Raw genomic sequence first — 17,929 nt, forward strand, 5'->3', positions numbered from 1 at the left:
ATATATATTTATGAATGCTTTTGTTTCTCACTAACATACACACACACACATATATATATATATATATATATATATATATATATATATTCATTCAATGATTTTCTTTAATACAATCTATTAGTATATGTAACTTTATAGATGGCTCCTGCTTCCTGGACAACGCCCAAGAAGGCGGCAAACAAGGGAGGATTCTCAACGTATGGCCTGACAAATCCAGCAGAGCCTTTGCAAATTCCTACACGTCCGAGTCCAGCCTGCGATACTTGATTGGACTATATTTTGTCTACACCCTTTACTCCCCTAGAACTATAAAGGCTTTGTGAAAAATAAACGGGCAGAATTCTTTTGGCGCTCATCATGGAAGAAAGCTCATTACCGATCCAGAGTCAGTATTTCTTTCTCGTGTGCACACGTGACATTAAAATCTGAAAACGGCAGTCAAACCTTAAGAGACCCTTTGTAGTCTCACCTCAACAAGGGTATGTACCCCATAAATAAAGGCTCTTCAGAGCTGATCAACTAATACAAACCCAGAGTCAGAATTCCCTTTTAGCAAAAGGAAGGACCATTACTTTTCACGCTGTGGTGTTCTTGCCCCACATGGATGTAATGCTCTGTCCATTGGATGGCACCGTTAAAATCTACTGAAATGGGCAAGATACTAGTTCCCTCTGATTTTTGCCATTTAACCCCGTAGATGTTGATGTGAAAATAGGTTTTAAACTTCTTTATGATCGAATGTAAGATTAAAGCCTGAAACATAACCTAAGCCCAAGTGTGACATGAGCGCTGTATTTTCTGCTTCGTATCCCAGGAACCTAATGATCAATGTGCATTATTGTCTTATACATACCGGTATAGATGTCACTGAAGCTGTGCAGTGCCAGACACTGGGGGTTCAGACAGACCTTCACCTGAGCCGTCACCAACTGCAGACGGGCGGCTGTTAATAACCAGCAGTCCTGAGCGCCGGCCGCTGAGTTACTACAAAGGAATAAAAGATTGTAAAATTACAATTTGCCCAAGAAAGGAAAACCAAAAAGTTAATTCTATTGCAGAATCCAGACGTGAGCCCCCAAACCTGAGTGTTAGCCTTCCAGAAGCTACAGCTCTTGGAATGTGGCCATTATATGCTCATGTGTACGGACATCTATGGGAGTCACGTGGACCCATAAAATGGCCATATGACAGACATTTTGCCACAGCCTCACGGTGACTTCATGGTCTGATAAACAGGACCATATATCATTGTACATTACTAATCATTCGCTTCCCATTAATATTATAGCAGCAAAGATTTCACAGTACAGAATTTGCCTAAATTGACATGTTCCCAATGAGGCTCACAATATAATTTGCTGGAATTAGTCGTAATGGTATTTGTTATAGAGGAGCCTCATGTATGTAGCACACTCAGGAGCTGAGCCTGCACCTTACTTGGCGGATATGTTACACACCTGATATCTGCCTAGAGCAGCAGTAGCTTAGATTCCACTTAAAAGCCGTTGTTAATCACCGATCGTGGCATTTAAATGGCACAACAGCCGATGCGCACATTTATCGGATCCCATCACCCTTCCCATAATGCATGGTGCCAATGGGATCTTGATGTGGCTGCGGGATGCCATGGCAGTCAGAAGCCAACTGGAGGCATCCATGCTGCAATTTTCATCATTGTATGATCCAAAGTCCGAGTCTGTCCCTTTATCTATATAACGCAAAGATCAGACCCTCACCAATCAACATACGTAGGGAGGGAGTGGGGAATTAATGTTCGGTTCCCGGTGAACTCTTAGGTACATGGCATGAATTGGCTTTTACTAGAAATTACATATTAGTCTAAAACAGGATAGTGAAAAAAAACCCATGACTTACCTCTTGTCGCTCTTGTATAACTGTGTTTCACAAAGAAGACAGTGATCGGATGGAAACTCATAGACACTGGCCCAGGAGGTCTGCTCTATGGTGACAGTGCCATCGCTGACATCAGAGAGCACTAGCCGAGAACTATTCAGTTCTTGGATCAAATTGAATGTTTCTGATAGTTCGGACTCGTTCTCGGGGATCTGAACAGTCTTGCGGAGGAGCTGGAGGGTGGACTGTCGCTGGACTTCTTTTTGTGCTTGGGTGAGAGACTCGCGCACACTCAGGTCAGTGAAGATACAAATGGGGGATTCCTGGAATAATAAATAGTCTATTAGACAACATGAGCGACAGCTGTCAGAGTCAGCCGGCAGTGAGATACTCCGTGCCAGACAGAGGTGACACAGATGAGGTCTTCTCCAGAAGAGTTGTCATTCTGCTGGTGTCACTTACTAGTAGAAGCTACCCTATATTTACAACATGTCTAAGGGTGGGCGCACGCTTACCAACCTCCAGCATTAAACTACCACTGATGGTCATTTGGTAGCCTGGATTGTCCTATGCGCATCTACTTTTAATGTTTTCGGCAGCACTTGTTCTGATCCCATAGGAGGATGTGCTGCCGAGAATGTTTTTTTTTTCAGGCTTGCTTAAAATCCATTTAACACATCGACTGAGCCTTTTGTTTTCCTTGGGTGATTAACAGCTGACATAATTGGGCAACAATTGTCCAAAACGGATTTTTGTGTACTCACCGTAAAATCGTTTTCTCTTAGCCATCATTGGGGGACAAAGGACCATGGGTGTTATGCTGACTATCCATAGGAGGACACTAAGTAGATGCAAAAAGCATTAGCTCCTCCTCTGCAGTATACACTCCCTGGCCAGGCCAGGCAACCTCAGTTTTAGTACACAAGCAGTAGGAGAGAAAAATAGTAAAAACTTATCTCAAGGGAGGAACATGAGAAAAAGAGTCATAACTAAATAAGGTACTGAGAGAACCAAGGCCCAACAGCGCAACAGGGTGGGTGCTGTGTCCCCCAATGATGGCTAAGAGAAAACGATTTTACGGTGAGTACACAAAAATCCGTTTTTCTCTGACGCCTCATTGGGGGACACAGGACCATGGGACGTCCTAAAGCAGACCATGGGTGGGAAACATAAAAGAAGACAACACAACCCAAGGACTAGGAACCAGTCCCAGACAGCCTGGAGCGCCTACTGAGAGAGGTGCTCTACTGCCGTTTGCAGAATTATCCTACCCAGATTTGCCTCAGCTGAAACCTGGGTATGGACTCTGTAATGCTTTGAAAAACTATGTAGGCTAGACCAGGTCGCAGCCTTACACACCTGTTCCACTGAAGCCTGATGCAGAATGGCCCACGAAGCGCCAACTGCTCGCGTGGAATGAGCCCGCAGCCCACTAGGAATGGGCTTGTGTTGCAAGCGGTAGACTTCCTGGATCGCAGAGCGAATACAGCGAGCCAGAGTTGCCTTTGAAGCTGCCTGTCCCTTCTTAGGCCCCTCAGGAATGACGAACAAAGAGTCCGTTTTCCTAAAGGGGGCTGTACTGGATATGTAATATCTGAGAGCCCTGACGAGGTCTAACGAATGCAGAGACCTTTCCACCCTATGAACTGGGTGTGGACAAAAGGAAGGCAGAACAATGTCCTCGTTCAAATGAAACGGGGTAGGAACCTTTGGCAGAAAATCCGGAAGGGGGCGCAGAACCACCTTGTCCTGGTGAAAGATCAGAAAAGGCTCGCGGCAAGAGAGTTCTGCCAGCTCCGAAACCCGTCTCATGGACGTAATTGCCACCAGGAATGTTACCTTCCAGGACAGAAGAGCAAGGGAGGATTCCTTGAGAGGTTCAAAGGGAGACCTCTGGAGACCGTCCAGAACGAGATTGAGGTCCCATGGGTCCAGCAGCCGTTTGTACGGGGGAACTAGATGGGAAACGCCTGGAGGAAGGTCTTGACTTGCGGTTTTTGAGCCAGGCGGCATAGGTAGAAGTTTGAGAGCGCTGAGACCTGCCCTTTAAGGGAGCTGAGGGCCAACTCCACTTGCAAGCCAGACTGCAGAAAATCGAGAATTCTGCGGATGTTCAGAGGCATAGGCTGGACGTTAGTTTCCCTGCACCATAAAAAGATGATTTTCCACGTACGGTGGTAAATGCGGGATGAAGCAGGCTTTCGGGCGCTGATCATGGTGGAGATAACCGCGGGGGAGAATCCCGCTCTTTTTAATACCCAGGTCTCAATGGCCATGCTGTCAGCTTCAGGGCTCTGAAGTTCTGATGGGAAATGGGCCCTTGGGTCAGCAAGTCTGGGATGTCTGGAAGGCGCCACGGTACGTCTGTGAGCATTTGTACTAATTCGGCGTACCAGGCGTGCCTGGGCCAGTCCGGTGCTATCAGTATCACCGGGACTCCCTCTGCCTTGATCTTCCTGATTACCCGCGGCAGCAGGGGTAGAGGTGGAAATATGTAAGGCAGGCGGAAGTGGTGCCAGGAGCAGACTAGAGCATCCGCGCCGATGGACTGTGGGTCGCGTGACCTGGCTATGAACGCGGGTACCTTTGCGTTCAACCTTGAGGCCATTAGATCCACGTCTGGTGTGCCCCAGCGAGTGCAGATGTGTAGAAACACTTCTGGGTGGAGAGACCATTCTCCGGCGGCCAGGCCTTGGCGACTTAGAAAGTCTGCTGCCCAGTTCTCTATCCCCGGTATGTGTACTGCTGATATCACTGACCCCGTCGACTCGAACCAGCTGAGGATCTTGTGGGCCTCGAGATAAGCCGCTTTGCTGCGGGTGCCCCCCTGCCGATTGATATAGGCTACAGCTGTCGCATTGTCCGATTAGACTCGAATCTGACGACCCGCTAGCAGAGGGCGGAACGCCCTGAGCGCGAAGAAGATCGCGCGGATTTCCAGGATGTTTATGGATAGGGAAGACTCCTGGAACGTCCAACGTCCTTGAGCAGTGTGGTGCCGGTACACTGCTCCCCAGCCTAGGAGGCTGGCGTCCGTGGTCAGGACCAGCCAGTTCACTGGGAGAAAAGATCTCCCCTTCGATAGGGATGAGGACCGAAGCCACCAGCGGAGTGCATACCTGACTGAAGGCGTCAGGTGAAGATGTTTGTCCGGGGAGAAGGGGCTCTTGTCCCAGGCAGCTAGAAGGGCTAGCTGCAGTGAGCGGAGGTGCAGTTGAGCAAAAAGGTACTGCCTCCATAGCCGCCACCATCCTGCCGAGCACCTTCATGCTGAATCGAATGAAGCGAGACGGAGGACGTAGAAGGCAGCGTACCGCTTGTCGAAGAGCGATCGCCTTGTCCTGAGGGAGAAGGATCAAGCCCCGACGGGTGTCCAGGGACATGCCCAGGAAGGTGATGGATCGTGCTGGGATCGGGGATGATTTGTCTAGATTCAGTAGCCACCCTAAGCGGGATAGGGTGTCCACGGAGATCTGTATGCTGGTTGAGCAGTCGCGGAAGGAGGGGGCCTTGATGAGGAGGTCGTCCAAGTAAGGGAGAACGACTACTCCCCTGGCGTGAAGGACGCTCATGGCGGCCGCCATGACTTTGGTGAAGACCCTTGGTGCGGTGTCAAGGCCGAAGGGTATGGCTACAAATTGAAAATGGGAGTCCTGAACTGCGAAGCGGAGGAATTTTTGGTGATCTGGAGAGATGGGTATGTGCAGGTATGCGTCCTTGATATCTATGGAGGCGAGGAATTCCCCTTCGACCATGGATGCAATAATGGACCTTAGGGACTCCATTCTGAATCTCCGTACGTGCACGTTTGTTCAGGTATTTGAGGTCCAGGATGGGTCAAACTGACCCATCCTTTTTGGGGACCACAAAGAGGTTGGAATAAAACCCCCTGAACTTCTCGTCGTTCGGGACGGGTATTATCACTCCTGCTGTTTGGAGCGAGTGGATTGCTGAGAAAAAGGCCTCGCGTCGTTTTCGAGTCTTTGGGGGGTTTGAGAGAAGGAACCGACTCTGGGGTCTGGTCCGAAATTCTATGTGGTAACCGGAAGACACGAGGTATTGCACCCATTTGTCGTCTGAGGCGGCAGCCCAGATGTGTTGAAAGAGCCGGAGTCGACTCCTACAATGAGTGTGTCTTCCGGGGCGCCAAAGGAGTCATGAGGGGGGAAAACGTCGTGGATGAGTCTCCCTAGTCCTGGACTGTTTCGGTCTAGGCTGCCATGACGAAGTGGGTTTCAGGGAGAGCTGAGAAGGTCGGTCCCTGCGTAGTCCGCGGCTAGTGGCGGGGGCTGGGCGGGATGTCGACCAACCAAATGAGTTCCGAAAGGAGCGGAACGAGGACTGTGGACGTCTGGTGAAGGCCGTCCTGGGCTTGAGCTGGGGAAGGGAGGTACTTTTTCCTCCCGTGGCTTCAGAAATGAGCTTGTCCAGACGTTCGGCAAACAATCGGTCTGGAAAAAAGGGAAGGCCCGTGAGAGACTTCTTGGAAGCAGAGTCCGCTCGCCATTGTCGGAGCCAGAGAGCTCTACGGATGGCTATGGTATTTGAGGCGGCAAAAGCTGCGCAGGTAGCAGCATCAATGGAGGCCTGCATGAGGTACTCCGCCGCAGCGGCAATTTGAGCTGTTACCTCCTTGACGGTATGAGGGAACTGGGATTCCACAAGCGAAGTGTTAAGGGATTCTGCCCAGACCGAGATCACCTTTGCGACCCACACAGAGGCAAAGGAGGGCGAGAGGGAGGAACCCGCAGCCTCAAAAGCAGAGCGGGCGAGGTGCTCCACCTGTCTGTCTGTCGGGTCCTTGATGGAGGAACCATCGGGTAAAGACAGGAGCGTCTTTGTGGCAAGGCGGGAGACCGGGGGGTCGACTGAGGGCGGATCGGCCCAGCCCTTAGGGGCAGGTGAGGCAAAAGGGTACCGGGACTTCATGAGTTTACGGTTACCAAAGCGCCTGTCAGGCTTCTCCCTTTGCTTTGTGAGGATATCCTGAAACTCTGGGTGATCAGCGAAAACTTTTTGGGGTTTCCTTGCCCTCTTAAAGGAGACCACATGGTCAGTGGTAGTGGATGATCCTCTACATGCAGAGTTTGGTTGATTGCTGCTATAAGGGAGTCTATTGCAGTTTGATCATCTGGGGAGGGTGAAACCAAGGAATCATCCTGGTACAAACAGTATTCTCCCTCCTCCAGCTCTTCAGAAGCTGTGGAGCGCGTGGGAGAGCCTGCCCTGTGTGCTCCCAAGGGAGAGCCCGCTGGAGACACCCGGCCGTGTGCTCTTTTCCTGATCCCTGCAACTGGTGAAGCATGGCCCGGATTACCCCAGAAGAATCCTCCATAGGGGTATCATCAGGCTGCGTTCCGTCCAGGGGCCCAGACGGGTGTGGAGGACGACACTGCATAGCCAGCACCAGGTTCTGTGACAGTTTTTCCATGGATTGGGACAGAAACTGTGCCCATTCCGGTGGGCTGGGAACCCTAGGCTCTGGGCTGACTGTTGTAGCGGTGGTGGCGGGGGGGTCTTGGGGGGCTATAGGGGCATAGGACTCACAGAGAGAAGAGGTGTGTTTACGTGGTAGCTCAGCGTGGCAGGCGGTGCAGGCTGAATAATAGACTATGTGAGCCTTAGCACTCTTAGTACCCTTAGAGTTCTGCATGTTCCTAATAGGAGTATGCCAGGAGGGGGAGCAATGATATGCAGAGCTACAAGTAAAGCAGTGGGAAGCAAGGATTGTATTTGCTTCGGTGTACCTCACCAGAATCAGCCGATGGCCCTGCGTTCTCAGGAAGGAGTCTCTGTGGAGATCTTTGCGCGTTTTCCTGGGGGGCGGGGCTTATCGTGGCCTGCGGGGGGCGGGGCTTAGCACTAAAAGAGCGCCAAGAAGAAGTCAGTGTGCCCCCCCTGCTGTCGGTAGTAAAAAAACGGCGGGAAGGGAGCTTCTGTGACAGTTTTTCCCCCCCTCCCTCCAGTCAGCACATAGCTACCAGTAGATTATCTCTGCAGGAGTCCCTGCAATCAGCAAGGGACTTTCCCCTCCTCCAGCCAGCACGCAGCTATAGTGGGAATAAAGACTGTAAATTCAGCAGTCCTGGGAGCCTTCCCTGTACCGTCTTTCTCCCTTTGTCTGGGAAACCAGTCAGGGGGATCTCACCTTAACACTGCCTCAGTCCAGGCAGTGGAATAGCAGAGTCAGCTTGCTGTGTCCGGCCACACAGGTGCAATGTATCAACTCAGAGCCTGCAAAGAGGGGCTGAGGAATTGTGCCTCTGCCCTGGGCTCTGGAAAAATCGGTGTCTGTGCGACCCGTCGTCCAGTAAAAGGCAGCCCAGGATCCAGCGTCGCAGGAGGGGGTACGTGGAGGCAACACTCCGCGTTCCTGCTCGTTGATGGTATTGGGAGATCGGTCCCTAAGGGAAACCGTCGCCCTCAAAAAAAAGAGAATTTTGTTTACTTACCGTAAATTCTTTTTCTTATAGTTCCATCTTGGGAGACCCAGACTTTGGGTATTTAGCTTCTGCCTCCGGAGGACACACAAAGTACTACACCTAAAAGTGTAGCTCCTCCCTCTGAGCTTATACACCCCCTGGTGAGCCAGTCACAGCCAGTTTAGTGCAAAAGCTGAAGGAGAATAGCCACCCAGAAGTAGAACAGAGCAAGAGCCGGAACAAATGGAGACTCTGTCCACGACAACAGCCGGTGAAAACACGCGGAACAAGGAAATTGCCAACAGGCAACAGGGAGGGTGCTGGGTCTCCCAAGACGGAACTATAAGAAAAAGAATTTACGGTAAGTAAACAAAATTCTCTTTTTCTTTATCGTTCCTTTGGGAGACCCAGACCATGGGACGTTCCAAAGCAGTCCCTGGGTGGGAAATAAACAGAAAAAACTAAGAAGTAGGCAGAACCTAACTTCACAAATGGGCGACCGCCGCCTGAAGGATGCGTCTGCCCAAGCTCGCATCTGCCGAAGCATGAGCATGCACTTGGTAGTGCTTCGAGAAGGTATGCAGGCTAGCAAAAGTGGCAGCCTGACAGACTTGTTGAGCCGTAGCCTGGTGCCTAAAAGCCCAAGAGGCACCGACAGCTCTGGTCGAGTGTGCTTTGATCCCCGGCGGGGGAGGCGCCTGCGTACTCTGATAGGCGTCCGAAATGGTCGACCTAATCCAACGGGCTAAGGTCGGCTTAGAAGCAGGGAGGCCCTTGCGCCGACCTGTGGTTAGCACAAAAAGAGAGGAGCACCGCCTAAGCGCAGCATAGATCCGGAGAGCACGCACGAGATCTAGAGTATGTAGAGCTTTTTCAAAGCAATGAACAGGGGTCGGACAGAAGGAAGGTAAGGTAATGTCCTGGTTAAGGTGGAAGGGAGAGACCACCTTAGGAAGAAAGTCCGGAGTCGGACGGAGAACCACCTTGTCTTGATGAAAGACTAAAAAAAGGTGACTCCGAGGAGAGCGCAGGCAAATCATAGACTCTCCTAAGAGAAGTTATGGCAACCAGAAAGGGCACTTTCTGTGAAAGACGATACAAAGAAACCTCCCTAAGAGGCTCAAAGGGGGGTTTCTGCAAGACCGTGAGAACCAAGTTAAGGTCCCAGGGGTCCAAGGGCCGCCGGTAAGGCGGAATGATGTGAGACGCACCCTGCATGAAGGTGCGGACCCGAGCCAGCCGAGCGAGACGCCGCTGGAACAGAACTGACAGAGCCGAAACTTGTCCCTTGAGAGAGTTGAGGGACAGTCCTAGCTGCAGACCGGACTGTAGAAAAGATAGAAGAGTCGGCAAGGAGAATGGCCAAGGAGGATGGCCGGTAGAGCGACACCAGGACAGGAAAATTTTCCAAGTCCTGTGATAGATCTTAGCGGAGGAAGACTTGCGGGCCCGAGTCATAGTGGAGATGACTTCAGGGGGAATACCAGAAGCCGTCAAAATCCAGGACTCAAGAGCCACGCCGTCAATTTGAGGGCCGCAGAATTCGGGCGGAAAAACGGACCTTGCGAGAGTAGGTCTGGACGGTCCGGGAGATGCCACGGCATCTCTACGGACAGTTGGAGCAGGTCCGGATACCAAGCTCGCCTGGGCCAGTCCGGTGCAATGAGGATGACTCGACGACCCTCCATTCTGATCTTGCGCAGGACTCTGGGCAAGAGAGCTAGAGGGGGAAACACGTAGGACAGACGAAACTGGGACCAGTCCTGAACCAGAGCGTCCGCGGCGAAGGCCTGAGAATCGTGGGAGCGAGCCACGTAAACAGGAACTTTGTTGTTGTGACGGGATGCCATTAGGTCCACGTCCAGAGTGCCCCATTTGCGGCAGATTGACTGAAATACTGCCGGGTGCAGGGACCACTCGCCACTGTCCACGCTTTGACGGCTGAGATAATCTGCCTCCCAGTTGTCCACGCCTGGGATGTGGACTGCGGATATGGTGGACCTGGAGTCCTCCGCCCACTGAAGAATGCGTTGTACCTCCATCATTGCCAGGCGGCTGCGTGTCCCGCCTTGATGGTTGATGTAGGCAACCGCTGTCGCGTTGTCTGACTGGACTCGAATGTGCCTGCCCGCCAGCAGGTGGCGAAATGCTAGGAGAGCTAGAAGCACGGCTCTGGTTTCCAGCACATTGATTGAAAGGGCTGACTCGGACGGAGTCCAAGTGCCCTGTGCTCTGTGGTGGAGACATACCGCTCCCCAGCCGGATAGACTGGCATCCGAGGTGAGAGTCACCCAGGACGGGGCCAGGAAGGAGCGCCCTTGGGAAAGGGAGAGGGGCCGAAGCCACCACTGAAGAGAGCTCTTGGTCCGTGGCGACAGAGCCACTAACTTGTGTAAGGAGGAAGGACGCTTGTCCCAACAGCGGAGAATGTCCAGCTGCAGGGGGCGCAGATGGAATTGGGCAAAGGGAACCGCCTCCATGGACGCCACCATTTGACCCAGCACCTGCATCAGACGCCTGAGGGTATAACGGCAGGGCCTCAGGAGAGAGCGCACCGCCAACTCGAGTGACAGCTGTTTGTTTAAGGGCAACTTCACAAGTGCCGGCAAAGTCTTGAACTGCATCCCTAGCTACGTGAGACTCTGGGTCGGAGTCAGAGTGGATTTGGGAAGATTGACAAGCCACCCGAATTGGGCTAGAGTGGCGAGAGTGAGCGAGACACTCCGCTGACAGTCTGCGCTGGATGGAGCCTTGACTAGAAGGTCGTCCAGGTAAGGGAGCACTGCCAACCCCTGGAGGTGCAGAACCGCAATCACTGCTGCCATGACCTTGGTGAATACCCGAGGGGCCGTGGCTAACCCGAAGGGGAGAGCCACGAATTGGAAATGATCTTCTCCTATTGCAAAGCGTAGCCAACGCTGGTGTGAAACTGCAATTGGCACATGCAGGTAGGCATCTCTGATGTCGATGGACGCCAGGAAATCCCCTTGGGTCATTGAGGCAATGACTGATCGCAGAGACTCCATGCGAAAGTGCCGTACCCGAACATGCTTGTTGAGAAGCTTGAGATCCAGGATGGGTCGGAAGGTACCGTCCTTTTTGGGAACTAGGAAGAGGTTTGAGTAAAAACCTCTGAACCGTTCCCGGGCGGGAACTGGTACAATTACTCCGTTGGCCTGCAAGGCTGCCACGGCCTGTGAGAAGGCGGCGGCCTTGGAGCAGGGGGGAGTTGAGAGAAAAAATCTGTTTGGCGGGCTGGAAGAGAATTCTATCCTGTAGCCGTGGGAGATGACATCCCGCACCCACTGATCGGAGACGTGTTGATACCAAGCGTCGCCAAAGTGGGAGAGCCTGCCACCGACTAAGGACGTTGCTGGAGCGGGCAGAGAGTCACGAGGAGGCTGCCTTAGTGGCAGGACCTCCTGCGGTCTTCTGTGGACGCGCTTTTGAGCGCCAGTTGGATTTCTGGTCCTTAGCTGAGTTAGCGGACGAGGCAGAGGGCTTAGAGGACGACCAGTTGGAGGAACGAAAGGAGCGAAACCTCGACTGAATCCTACCCTGGGCAGGTTTCCTGGTCTTGGTTTGTGGCATGGAAGTACTCTTCCCGCCAGTAGCTTCTTTAATAATTTCATCCAGCTGTTCACCGAACAGCCGGGAACCAGCAAAAGGGAACCCAGCAAGGTACTTCTTTGAAGAAGCATCTGCCTTCCACTCTCGAAGCCACAAGATCCTGCGGATAACGAGGGAATTAGCCGAAGCCACCGCAGTGCGGTGAGAAGCCTCTAGCATGGCAGACATGGCATAAGAAGAAAAAGCTGAAGCTTGAGAAGTTAAGGCAACCATCTCAGGCATAGCTTCTCTGGTGAGGGAATGCATCTCCTCTAGAGAAGCAGAGATGGCTTTGAGGGCCCACACTGCTGCAAAAGTTGGGGAAAACGCGGCCCCCGCCGCTTCATACACGGATTTGGCCAGAAGGTCAATCTGACGGTCAGTGGCATCCCTAAGGGAAGTGCCATCAGCCACCGACACAACGGTCCGGGCTGAGAGCCTAGACACCGGAGGGTCTACCTTTGGGGAGTAAGTCCACTCCTTGACCACCTCAGGTGGAAAGGGGAAACGGTCATCAGAACCACGCTTTGGGAAGCGTTTGTCAGGACAGGCCCTGGGTTTGGTCACAGCGGTTTGAAAACTGGAGTGGTTAAAGAACACACTCTTTACTCTCTTAGGCGAGGTAAACTGGTGTTTTTCTGCCAGAGAGGGTTGCTCCTCTGATACTGGCGGATTGAGATCCAGTACAGAATTAATGGAAGCAATCAAGTCACTAAGTTCTAAGTTCTGAGTCACCCTCGGAAAGATCAATGGGGCACATGGAGTTAGCCTCCGACCCCCCTGTAAAGGCATCCTCCTCATCCTGCGAGTCAGCTCTTGAATCAGAGCCGCGGGATGAGGAGGGAGGGGAAACCCTGCGGAACCTCTTAGGAGGATGGGGTCTGTGCCCTGATGATGAATCCTCTGAGTTCCAGTGGACGGAGGTCAGAGGATAGGGATCCTAAAGGACCCTTAGCAAGAGCATTAGAGGCACCCTGTGAAGGGGGCTGATGCATATTCATCAAAGTCCTGGACAGAAGTCCCATGGACTCAGCAAATGACTGGGAGATAGACCTAGAAAAGGACTCTACCCAGGCCGGGGGTTCAGCCACAGGTGCAGAAGAAGCCTGAGAGACCACTGGGGGTGAGACTCCAGGTTGTGGCACCTCCAAGTTAGAGCAGACATCACAATGTGGATAGGTGCTCGGTTCAGGCAGCAGGAGCTTCCACGCAGCGCATGCAGTATAAAGCTTTGGAGCCTTGCTCCTCGTGTGAGACATGCTGCTGGAGTGGGGAAAACAGCTTCTACCAAAGATAATGAACCCCAGGGAGTGTATTCCGAGGTCCACAGCCAGAGACCGGCTGTGGCTTACCAGACCACTGGAAGCGGTGTTGTGTGCCCTCCAGATCCCGAAGCCCGGACTCCCAATGCACAGCACCTCAGCAGGGATGCAGAGTGCAGGATGGCCCAGCGCAGAGTGAACCCTGTCCAAGAAAATGGCCGCCAGAGCGAAGAGAGGGGGCGGGACGGGGGCGTCCCTGTAGGAAGGCGGGATCTGGAGGGCCATAGAGACCTACAGGGGTGGAGTCACGCACAAGCAGTGGGGAGTGTCCCTCCCCTGTGCAGGACGGCCGCCGGGAGGAGCCGTGCCTGTCCCTCTGCATGAGTGACATGCGAGGGCAGGTAACAGAAACTAGGCCTCCGGCGAAGCCGGGGCCTAAATTTGAGCAGCGAGGCCGACATGCAGGCACCATCGGCGCGGTTCTCGGGCAAAAGCCAGAGAACCCGCCGGAAATGCCAAAACAAATACAGCAAACACACTCTCCCCATACAATAAAGGACATAGACCCCCAACATATGAACGTCTCAGGTACTTAGCTGCTGAGACGCAGGGCCAGGTCCCTGGGGATGAGTGCTCCGGGTCCAGCAGGGTCCTGAAGGGGCTGTGGATGGAGACCGGTCTCCTGCCAGGCATGGAGACCGCGCTGGCTCCCACTTCAATCCAGAGCCCAGGAGGGATGGTGAAGGAGCACGGCATGTAAGGCTCCAGCCTTGGAAATCAACCTTACAACACCGCCGACACAGTGGGGTGAGAAGGGATATGCCTGGGGTCCAGACGTGGACCCGTACTTCTTCAAACTTTATCCAAAAAAAAAAAAAAAAAAAATCATATGAGAATGCATGTGTGGATGTATGCCTCCTGAACACAAAGCGATAAACTGGCTGTGACTGGCTCACCAGGGGGTGTATAAGCTCAGAGGGAGGAGCTACACTTTTAGGTGTAGTACTTTGTGTGTCCTCCGGCGGCAGAAGCTAAACACCCAAGGTCTGGGTCTCCCAAAGAAACGATAAAGAAATAACAAAACCTTGAAAGGATGTGCCTCCTACAGATACTAAGCTAAAACTGAGGTTGCCTGGCCCGGCCAGGGGGTGTATACTGCAGAGGGGGAGCTAATGCTTTTTGCATCTACTTAGTGTCCTCCTATGGATAGGCAGCATAATACCCATGGTCCTGTGTCCCCCAATGAGGCGTCAGAGAAAGGACAATTTACCATAATTGGCCAGTGTAAATTCAGCCTAAAAAAAATATAAGCCTAACCAGAGTCTCCTCCAATAGAGACCCTTATCTGCCAAAAAAACTATACCTAGATTTCTTTATTTTGGAGGAGGCTCTAGCTTGACTTAAAGGGGTTGTCCACTACTAGGACAACCCCTTCTGATTCCCCATGTTTCCTCCAAGTAAAATAATAAAGCCTATGCTCACCTCTCATACCAGCGCCCTTCCAGTAGTGTCCGGGCTCGCGATGCTCCCGTGGGGTTGGGACATCATGCAAGTCCCGCGTCCAATCAGCGCCGGCTTCTGCCCCCGCGCTGCGGCTTGACTCACTTTCTGTTGATTGTTCGTGTGGTCCGAAGGTGGGGAGACAGAAGCCGGCACCGATTGGATGCGAGGCTCGCGTGACATCACAGCCCCACCTGAGCCCCGGGACAACGAGCCTGGACATTGCTGGAATGGCAGCGGTACAGGAGGTGAGTATAGGTATTATTATTTTACTGGGGGGACACATGGGGAATCAGAATGGGTTTTCCTAGTAGTGGACAACCCTTTTAAGTCCTTGACTTTACTACCTCCAATAGGTGGCACTTGAGAGACATCTTTCTCTGTTTCTTTGTTCTTGATGAGAGCTAATTTGTATACTACTTTTCCAAGGAAGCATTGTCTGGTCTGTAAGGCTCCCCACACTAGCTGGCGATCCTCACAAAACCCCCACAAATAGTACCCCTCCACATTTTCTGAGTTTTGCTGACAAAATACCACCTAAATTTGATTGGGGGCTTTGGTGAAACACTCCGTACTGTCACAATGCTGGTGACAGCTTCAGCTAGTGACTATATAAAAGATCGCCGGACAATGATATAGCTGCGTCTGACAACATATCTAGAACAGGAAAAAGACCAAGTTCTCATCTGGGACCAACTTGGATACAGTGGTGTTTCAGCCGATGAACCTTGACCCTTGTGATTTTTTATGTGTCTAATGCCCATCATAAAAGTCAATATTTGGGAGACCTCTAAATCAGCAGACATGCAATATATGTGGGCAATGTATGTAAAGACTCACAGATCTGGTTTCTTTTTCTACTTTGTCCTTTGTCAGACTGAATCCACAGTTAGGACAGGTTTTCGGCTTATGTCTGTTCGTATACATGAAATTGCAGAAAGGATTTTTACACTTTCCTCTCCCTCGCTGTGTGGCCAAGCCCAGGTCCTGTAAAAAAGGAGAAGGTATGAAATGTATCATTTATTTTTTTCTTTTAACTGTCACCATGGTATTTTATATAACTTGGCAAAGTATAAGAGGAATGAAATTGTCCAACATTTGGGGTTTTTTTTTCTTTCAATTTTTACATGGAAATGACCTTCACTCCCTGTGCCTTATGGCTGCCTCATCTGCCTCAACTGCAGAAAATTGCAGCATGTCTGAAATTTACTGCAGAGTTTTTATGCTGAACATGAGCCACTAATTTTCATTTTCCGATGTGAGAATAAAAAGAGAATTTTGTTACTTACCATAAATTCTTTTTCTTATAGTTCCGTCATGGGAGACCCAGACCATGGGTGTATAGCTACTGCCTCCGGAGGACACACAAAGTACTACACTCAAAACGTGTAGCTCCTCCCTCCTAGCATATACACCCCCTGCTAGCCAGTCCTAGCCAGTTTAGTGCAAAAGCTGAAGGAGGACATCCACCCACAAGAAGAGACAGAGTAAAACCCGGAAGAACCGGAACCTCTGTCTACAACAATAACAGCCGGTGAAGACACACGGAACAAGAAACCTGCCAACAGGCAATAGGGAGGTTGCTGGGTCTCCCATGACGGGACTATAAGAAAAAGAATTTACGGTAAGTAACAAAATTCTCTTTTTCTTTATCGTTCCTATGGGAGACCCAGACCATGGGACGTTCTAAAGCAGTCCATGGGTGGGAATAAACAGACAACTGAGAAGCAGGCAAAACCTAACTTCACAAATGGGCGACAGACGCCGGAAAGATGCGTCTGCCCAAGCCCGCGTCTGCCAAAGCATGAGCATGCCTTGGGTAGTGCTTCGAAAAAGTATGCAGACTAATTCGAGCTGCAGTCTGACAGACCTACTGAGCCGTAGCCTGGTGCCTGAAAGCCCAAAAGGCACCGACAGGTCTGATCAAATGTGCTCTGATCCCCGGCGGGGAAGGCACTTGAGTACACTTGTAGGCCTCGGAAATGGCCGACCTAAGCCAACGAACCAGGGTCGGCTTAGATGCCGAGAGACCGCTACGCTGACTAGCAGTCAGCACCAGAGAGAGGTGCACCGCCTAATAACGGCGGTGCGAGACACATAGATCCGGAGCGCCCGCACCAGATCCAGGATATGCAACGCTTCCTCAAAGCGATGAACAGGAGCCGGACAAAAGGAAGGCAGGAAAATTGCCCCGGATAAGGTGGAAGCAGTAACCACCTTAGGGAAAAAAGTCCGGAGTCGGACGGAGACCACCTTGTCTTGATGCAAAAGACCAAAAAAGGGGGTGACTCCGAGAGAGTGCAGCCAGAACTCTCTGTCGGGAAATTATAGCCACTAGAAAGACTACTTTCTGTGAAAGATGAAACAAAGAAACCTCCCTAAGAGGCGCAAAGGGGGGTTTCCGGGAACCGGGAGGACCGGATTAAGGTCCCAGGGCTCCATAGGCCGCCGGAAAGGCGGAATGATGTGAGATGCGCCCTTAAAGGAGCGCACCGGAGCCAGCCGGACGATACGCCGCTGGCACATACTGACAGAGCCGAGACCTGTCCCTTAATGAGGGATAGTCCTAGCTGTAGAACGGACTGTGGAAGGGACAGGAGGGTCGGCAAGGCCAAAAAGGTCAAAGGACACTTTGGAGCTCGAGTCATAGCGGAGATGACTTCAGGAAGGATACCAGAAGTCGCCAAGATCCAGGACTCAAGAGCCACGCCGTCAATCTGAGAATCCAGAATTCTGACGGAAAAAACGGACCTTTTGAGAAAAGGTCTGGACGGTCCGGAAGATGCCATGGCAACCCAACGGACAGAAGGAGCAGGTCAGAAAACCAAGCCTGCCTGGGTCAGTCTGGAGTATGAGAATGACCCGACGGCCCCCTTTACTGATCTTGCGCAGGACTCTGGACAAGAGGTAGAGGGTGAAATACGTAAAGAGACGAAGCTGGGATCAAACATGAACCAGTGTGTCTACCGCAAAACCTGAGGATTGTGGACCACGGTTGGACAGCTGAAATAGTCTGCCTCGCAGTTTTCACATCTAGGATGTGGGCTGCGGATACTGTGGACTAGGAGTCCCTTGTCCACTGAAGAATGTTGAGCCGCCAAGATTGCCAGGCGGCTGAGTGTCCCGCCCTGGAAGTTGATGTAGGAAAACGCTGTCACGTTGTTCGACTGGACTCGAATGTGCCTAGCCGCCAACAGATGGTGAAGGCTTAGAGAGCTAGAAATACAGCTCTGATTTCCAGCACATTGATCCAGAGGGCTGATTCGGACAGAGTCCAAGCGC

General features: G+C 51.8%; 1 protein-coding gene across 2 annotated transcripts in view; it reads right to left on the reverse strand.

Moving 5' to 3' along the window:
* HMGXB3 (HMG-box containing 3) overlaps nucleotides 1–17,929 on the reverse strand; it is a 230,694-nt gene that overhangs the window by 48,075 nt on the left and 164,690 nt on the right. For both annotated transcript variants that reach the window (XM_075344369.1, XM_075344368.1), the window contains 3 exons: nucleotides 15,488–15,634; nucleotides 1,876–2,177; nucleotides 854–984 (listed from right to left, as the gene is read on the reverse strand). In XM_075344369.1, coding sequence (XP_075200484.1) covers nucleotides 854–984; nucleotides 1,876–2,177; nucleotides 15,488–15,634 — 580 coding nt within the window. The remainder of the gene's footprint in view (nucleotides 1–853; nucleotides 985–1,875; nucleotides 2,178–15,487; nucleotides 15,635–17,929) is intronic.

This window comes from Anomaloglossus baeobatrachus, chromosome 4 (assembly GCF_048569485.1).
Source record: "Anomaloglossus baeobatrachus isolate aAnoBae1 chromosome 4, aAnoBae1.hap1, whole genome shotgun sequence".
NCBI lineage: Eukaryota > Metazoa > Chordata > Amphibia > Anura > Aromobatidae > Anomaloglossus > Anomaloglossus baeobatrachus.